Source organism: Schistosoma mansoni, chromosome 2 (assembly GCF_000237925.1).
Source record: "Schistosoma mansoni strain Puerto Rico chromosome 2, complete genome".
NCBI lineage: Eukaryota > Metazoa > Platyhelminthes > Trematoda > Strigeidida > Schistosomatidae > Schistosoma > Schistosoma mansoni.
In genome coordinates this window covers 10,869,546-10,877,331 of record NC_031496.1, presented here as the reverse complement: position 1 = coordinate 10,877,331, position 7,786 = coordinate 10,869,546, and the positions used below count along the sequence as shown (strand labels likewise).

General features: G+C 35.6%; 1 protein-coding gene across 1 annotated transcript; it reads right to left on the bottom strand.

Moving 5' to 3' along the window:
* Positions 1 to 6,154: 6,154 nt before the first annotated feature.
* Positions 6,155 to 6,543, bottom strand: Smp_060910 (putative small nuclear ribonucleoprotein f (snrnp-f)). Its single transcript, XM_018795652.1, has one exon. The coding sequence runs from the start codon at positions 6,489 to 6,491 to the stop codon at positions 6,237 to 6,239; it is 255 nt and encodes an 84-aa protein (XP_018649944.1). The 5' UTR covers positions 6,492 to 6,543; the 3' UTR covers positions 6,155 to 6,236.
* Between the last annotated feature and the right edge of the window lie 1,243 nt (positions 6,544 to 7,786).

Genomic DNA, 7,786 nt, shown 5'->3' with positions numbered 1-7,786 from the left:
AGGTTTCTATTCTAGCAAACGTCTTCCTTCAACATATATTACATCGAAGGACAACATCACGGTAGTCTGCTTAAGGTCTACAAGTCACCTAATTACCACAATCACAAATAGAGGAACTTTTTAGTAGTCTCACTTATTGTAGCCTCTTAATTGTCAAGTCTTCTCTAAAATCCTCTGTGAACCGATCGTACATGAGCATCAGGTACTGAAATAGGCGCCGTGACCTTGAAATCCTTCAAGCGCTTCTGATTGGCTCGTCCATAAATTATAGTCTCGCCGAATATTCTTTTTCAATAAATTCTCTTCAAATTCTACAACGATATATCCAAATGAATAATTCGAAAAATGACCAGGATGACTATTATGAAGTGTTGACTTGATTCAATGAAATAATGAAGCTAATAACCAAAATAACTATAGATAACATGAGGAGAAAGATAATAATGTAATTACCAATCGAAAATCATATAATATGTAGAATATTATGAATTAGGTACGTATTAGTAAATAGGGACGAAAGCTAAATAAATTTCTTAAATCATTCACAAATGTCATGATAATCATGTGAATGATTAAGATGAGTTTAGGTTATGATAATTCAAAGAGGAAGGTTGCATAAACATCAATCGAATTACTTCATCTACCATCAAAATGATTATTAACTAACTAGGTCAGAAGTTGGTCAAGGTGAAGAGAGCTGTTGAACATAAATTTTCTTCACACAAAGCCCCGGCTTTTGGATCCAGATACTGATGGATTTAGTCAGATTGCTTTTAAAACGATATATCATTGTAAATGATTGCTCCATGTTAGCTGTATACCTTTTTTCTACTTAATGAGTTGAAGCCGAGTTCTTAATAGTTTTGAGTATGTTTTTGCTTAACCAAACTGGGAGGTACTCGCGAGCATGAAAGTACAAATTCCTAGAAACTGCCAATACAAATCGCTCCACAAGAGCAGTTCAATTGACAGACACAAAAAACAAAATGGCTAGTTTAGGTAATTTATCTCCCAATCTCTAAGTTACCATTGAATGTGTGGAAAACATTAATTGTAGTTTACCTGCACTAAATGTTCTTTGGATCGCTCTTTTCAACTTTAGTATAAGCATTTCGCCTCTTAATTTTAAGCGTATGTACAGAGACGTTTCTCTCACAGGCCTTCCTTATGATCTCTTTTCATGGCTAAATGTTTATTTATGGCTCTCTACGGACATTTATTTTCTTTTAGAGTAGTACACAATACCTTTTTTTTTCCAATCACATCTAGGGAGCATATGGTCTTGATTCTTTAGTGAAGTGTCTAAATCAGAGTCTTTATTCTCATCTATGTGAAGCATTTCATGTGTTATCATTTAATGTGATTCGAATTGGCATATAAACGAAAGTATATTCTTTTATACAATGTATCCAGATAGATTTTGATGTGTGGGTGAGAGTCTTTATTCTCATCTATGTGAAGCATTTCATGTGTTATCATTTAATGTGATTCGAATTGGCATATAAACGAAAGTATATTCTTTTATACAATGTATCCAGATAGATTTTGATGTGTGGGTGAGAATGATAATGATTGGTTGTCTGCTTAGTCAGACATGTAGATAATGTGACAGATGTCAGATGAGTCTTATATTCTCCTATCCTTATTATTTATTGATTGTCCATCTGTTGTTGGGTTGTGTCCGGCTTTGGTGTGGAAATATATTTACGTTCTAGTCAGGTTAATCATGTGTTCTTTATCTCAGTTGTGTCGAAGTCCTATAGAACAGACACTGGGAGAGAATCTAGTGTAGATATTCGTCTAAGGTAAATTAACGTTTCATCTGCATGAAAAGGAAAAGGATCGTTACAACAGATTTTCAATATGTGACTACAAATAATTGTTTCGTCCTAACCTTTATGAATAATGCATACTCTAGGATTACCAAGTAATACGGATTATGATTTCAGTTTTGGTTTTCTCTCTAAATTTCCTTATTGAACTGAGAAGTAGTTGCAAAATCTATTTATGTTCCTTGATAAAACTCTATTTCGATGCCTGTCATTATGTGGAAACAAATTTTTCGTCAACTAGTAGGTCCTTCTAAAGCATGGAGTTTAGTTTCTTATAAAATATATCAACTATTGACTTTATTATATATGATGAGCAAAAACCGATTGTAGGGAGATATTTTTGTTAATCATGAACAATTTCATGCTGGTTTTTGCTTTCCGATCGCAATTCAAATTATCCGTATTATCTAGAATAATAATGATTTCCCATCAAGTTTAGGTTCATTTTCGAGCATTAAATAAAACGAAGTTGAAAGTTATGCATGATCGGATCGCTGTGGCTTTTATATAAATATTTCACTATTTATTAGTTGTATAGAGTGTTTAGTAATAACACACATTCTCCGTGTCCACCAACCCGACTAAAGCACCTGACATTCGTTTTTCATCCTCTCACTTTCGTAAACAACACCCCCACCGCGAGAAGGGAGTGAGTAGGACTTACCTGGCAGTGACTACATACACGTGGCCATGTGAGAACATTTCGAGAGGGAGAGCTGACTCTTTCCACCCTCGGCCATACCAGGGCATATAATAGGTTAGTGTTACTCGCGCATAAGATCTTTATTGCAACAATAACAACAGAATCCCGCCAACACAAAAATAAGACATCGGCTGACGCGTGTCGCCAATTTAAAAAGTGGTCTCAGAATGTCTTCTGTATAGAAATGCTCATTTGTCAGCATACAATACATTCGCTTTCTCACATTCTGATATCTATCAGTGGGAACAGTGTAAGACGAAGATATCTGGAGGATAATTGAAATATTGAAAAATCACGAAATTTATTTTAATATTTTTTGGTGTGTCAACTGATGATTCATCAGGTGAAAAATAACTTTCTTTAGCTGCTGCGAATCGTAGACACTGAAATTAATTATGTGAGATGCATTATTATTAGTGCGTAAGTTATTTCTTAGTTCCCAACGTTAAGTAGCGATAAATTATTTAGTTCGATGTAAAGTTGGTTTAGAGATACAATTGATTAAGCAATGCTTCGAAATTATTCCCAAGAAAATCCGGTGAAAGCTAATGATTGATACATTATTAGGATACCATTTAAATTCATTTTGATCAGCTGACGCAATCTATTTTGTTTGGATTTTCAGTCCTAAGTAAAATAGTAGTGATTATACGAAGTTGTTAGTCAGATTCTTAATTTACTTATGGGAACGAGTGCAATAATAAAATAGTATATTTGACATCCAGGAATTCAGTACGTTAATGGTAATTAATTTCAATTGTACATCAGCAAACGTTTATAAAACGGTATCTATTCTGACTTACCTTTAGATGAAACCATCATTGTATTATTGATTGAGAGAATTATTATTGAAAATATCTTACAACTATTTATGAATGATTTTTTAAGTTTGAAATAATTGTGATCACTCCTCAGTTCCTTAATTTATGTTATCTACGGTGCAAATTTATTGTACTCTAGAAAACGCCTTTAAGACTTGTGTGAAGATTTTGTATCACCAAGTGCAGAAAATATTATGTCCCTTTCTGAAAGAAAGCTATGTACTGCTTGTCGAGTATTCAGTCCTTAAATCTGTCTGCAGTATATTGGACGCTATCCTGATTTCCAATGTGCAGCAGGATCTTAAGGCTCAACACTATTATGTATCTACGAATCCTGAAGTTTACTGATCAGATATTGAGCTGAATTACAAGCGATAATTAAATCACTGAAACAAGAACGTAACGAACTGCATTGCTTTTTGTAGACAGACTGGAAATAAGAGAACCGGGAGATCTGTGGATTAAGTGGATAAGCGCTGTAAACAAAGGAAAACTTTCGGGATGGGAAGATCAAATCTGAAGAACACCACCTATAGGTTGTATATATATATATATATATATATATTGGAAAGTTACATATGACGACGTTATGAGTTAACTAGTGTGATGAGTATAAATCCTTCTACACTAGTTCGCTCTATTGGGTGTAAGTTCTTAAGTTCTCGACGTGGCCGTCATAACGAACGATATACTGAATTACATTTTCTGGATAAATTAACTGCAACTTTTCAAGAATTTACTCAGACGAGCAATGAATCAGTTGTTAACGATTGTTTCGTTAAAAACGACTGTAAGATACGATACCAACAGCTTAAAACTCCATGAGAACATTTTAAAAACGTTGTACTCGGGGATGAATTATAACTTCTTCATCTAGAGCAACTGAGTATTGCTCTTCACCAGTTATCACGGCATTGAAGAATAGGGTAGTTGGGTACATTCACTTTTTCTCGGTAATAATAAACTCACTCACTAAGTACCTTGGTATGAACGATAATATGTGTGAGGGTTGACGATGCCACCCAGCTGCCTAAACCATAAGGGCGGGGTTAGAACCTGGGGCTTTGCTTCTAGTAAGCAAATATTTTAGTGAGCACAGGTAAGCCATTGTTTTTGTGTCACTAAGAGCACCTACCTAAGTTCAGTATCTGTCTACAGGACTATGTAATATTCCAAGTACATGCAAACCAGACACTGAACCACTTATTTAACTATTGTCTATAATAAACAGGTCATTTTCATCATACTAGTTTGATAATTATTGGTGGTTTCATCATAGTGATGTAGAGTATGAGAAATTTTATAGTAACGAGACAACTTCTTATTGGATTATGAAGTTAGCAGATCACCCAATTTACTCAGTTATGATTAATGAGGAACCTCGATTCTTTATATTGACAACTATATTATTGGTGCACCTTTAAATTCATAAACTTATCATCATTAGTATTATTCTTTGAAGCAGTCATTTCTTCGGAAGCAGGATCAACAGACGACTACTTACGAATGGGGCAATCGTGGTATATAATAACTTAATTAAAAATTCACTGCTGCAGTGATAATATCGAGATAAGCTTTTCTTAAGTCCTACATCCAATAACGATGTAGTCAGATGGACCATCAGATCACATTGTTTATTGGCTATTCCTCTCTTAGTGCCTGCATCATAAAAATACAAAACAGCGATACATCAGCGTTAGTAACCATGATAAAGTAGTTTCAACTGCAAAAACCGAGTAAACTTGGTGCTGAGTGTAGATGGGGACTCATTTACAGTGACATGAGTGCTATGGAATTAATTCTACAAGTGACATTTCATGACTACGGTTTGAAACGCGACTACTGGGATCTAATCGTCTGAAACAACACACATATTAATGGCCATTAAGGTAAAGGATTTTCTTTTATGAAAAGTTAAGTATAAACAGCAACACTACAGGAGTCCTCGGGTCAAACGGTTACCAGGCGAGTTTTGACCAGTCGCAATCATAACTGCAGGCGATAAAGATAAACTATTGTTACAATTCACCTGAGTTCCCTCAATTTCACCAACTTGTTACTCATCTTCGGATGAGGTTAATTCACTACGCTTCGCTTCGAAACACAACAATTGGATACGTTAAAATTAAACTACACCTAATATGAACTTCAGGTTCTATAATCGATTGCTAACCATAATGACTAAAGTACTTATTATCGAAGATGATGTCCTTGCCTGGTTATGAAATACGACCATTAAATGTAGTTAAGTAGTAAGCTTGTAAACAGACATCTTGAGGATCCTAGTTCATAAGCAAATTCATCAGCAGTGAGTAAAATTCAAAAATGAAGACCGAAACATGAAATACATGTTAGGATTTAGCGAACAAAGCCATCAAGCCACAAATAACCGGCTAGAAATGACAATGGATCGAACACTGACTCACCACTAAGTGTGATGAGCGAACTGGTTTGCAAGGCCCTAATGTTGTGAAACCTCTGACGTGATTTGATGGTGAAAGCCTTATAGTGGTACCTCGGGAGCCTTAACTAAGCAGAGAACTACATGCGGTAGTAATATTCCCAACATTGGAACTTAAGGTCGGACTACTAAGTGTTCCTTTCGCTTGTAGTGGCCGGAGATCATATGCCAAACAACGACCACGTTTGTGTGGACTTCCAAAGGTTTTTCAAGAATCTAAAAAAGCCTTAAACAACGTTGTGCGCAGGGTTATGTGGACAGTACTAATTGGTTAGTCATCACTGAATATTTCTAAAATATACATTAACATTGTAGCATAACTGAGAAATAAGACAATGAATGTTAGTATCATTTATTACAGAAGACGGATAGAAAAGTGCAATATTTTTACAATTATTCAACATCTGAGCATAAAGTCATCACAAAGTATCCAATCGATCATCATCGCACTCTCTGATATACAAAACATTATTGCACCTGATCAGAACCTCTCCCAAACTCCCAGTATGACAATTGTCAATATACTCATCCGTGCTGTGGAGTTGCAAGTTCATATATCTGTCTACAGATACAAGGTATCCTTTGTACTCCATTCCCCACTTAAGTTTAACAATGACCTGCTTCCCAGTTATTCCACTGAGAAAAGGCTTCGGATTATTCATTGCGACCTCCATTTTGCACACTACAGAGTTAACAATTTGTCATGTGCGCAATATGAGCGGTATTGATTTTTTATGTTCAATATCAAATATACTATAACTTTGTCACGAGCTTGTATAAACGGATTGATTTATTTGCACTCGCTTGTTGTTTTTTTAGTACTTTTCTGGGTCTTTGGTAATATCCAATCGGTGGTAGCCTAGTCACTTGACTGAATTAGTTCAAGTCTGTGTAGTAGTTATATGTGGATTTGCGTATATTTTAACCCCAGTGAATGCATTTGTCATGGAGCAGAAAAGCTACTGGATATCAGCAGCCATCACATTACCACAGAGAGTGTTGGTTGGTTGCAGTATGAGAAAATAACAAAGTGATATTCCAAGCCCTAGGTGAAGACGACTGTTTTAAGAAATAAATAAGTAGGGTAATTAATAAATTAGCAATACAAACCGTGTTAAAATAAGAGGGCCAACGGAGATGATATCAAGCGGGACAGGAACCAGCTACTGATGTGTGTTAGTGGCAATAATCGGTAAATTATTAGACATACATCAGGGACAGCTGATCCTAGAGGGAGATGATAATTCATGAGTGAGTTTGTCAAGTCTTCAATTGAAGATAATCACCGAGGTAACTGTAGTCACTTCGGCTGGGATAGCATTCAAAGTAGAGGGAAATCATGGTGAGGAAAAGTGGGGGCGTATCTGGGTTTTCGCTCTTTGATTTGCAGCTCTTCGGGGGTTACCTCGGGGAGCGTGGATGTATTTTTATCATCATACAAAAAGCCCATTATTTAGCCTAACATTTCACGTGCTTTTCTATCTTAAGTAAGGTTATAGGTAACTTTGACTTCCAGCTTGTTTGAAATTACTTTTATGGTCATGGTAAACAACTATCAAACTCAAAATGAGGATTAATGGGGATTGTAGTCGTTTTAATAGTTGAATTGACCAACCTACCTGATCTAGACCACCACTGAAAGCCTGGAGGCACTAGATGGCCATCCTGTCCTAGTAAAGTGTTCACATCAAAAGAGCACAATGTCTTGGTTTTAATATTCATGTCCTTTAATTATTTAACTAATTCAAATGAGTCAATCAAGGAATACTTACAAAATTGATTTCGGATAGGGTTTAATGCTTTTGTAAGCCATTTCACAACTTTGTGTGTAGTTGACCGACACATTGACAGAATTGGACGTAAGGGGATATTAGGTTTATGAATTTTTCGTAATCCATATAAATAAGGATACACCGAACCCACAGGTTTTGATAAATTAAACTCACCATTGTTAATAGCATTCATGTTC

Bases quoted from the DNA above. Each gene is read 5' to 3' on its own strand.
- Smp_060910 (XM_018795652.1), bottom strand. From the start codon at position 6,491: ATGGAGGTCGCAATGAATAATCCGAAGCCTTTTCTCAGTGGAATAACT.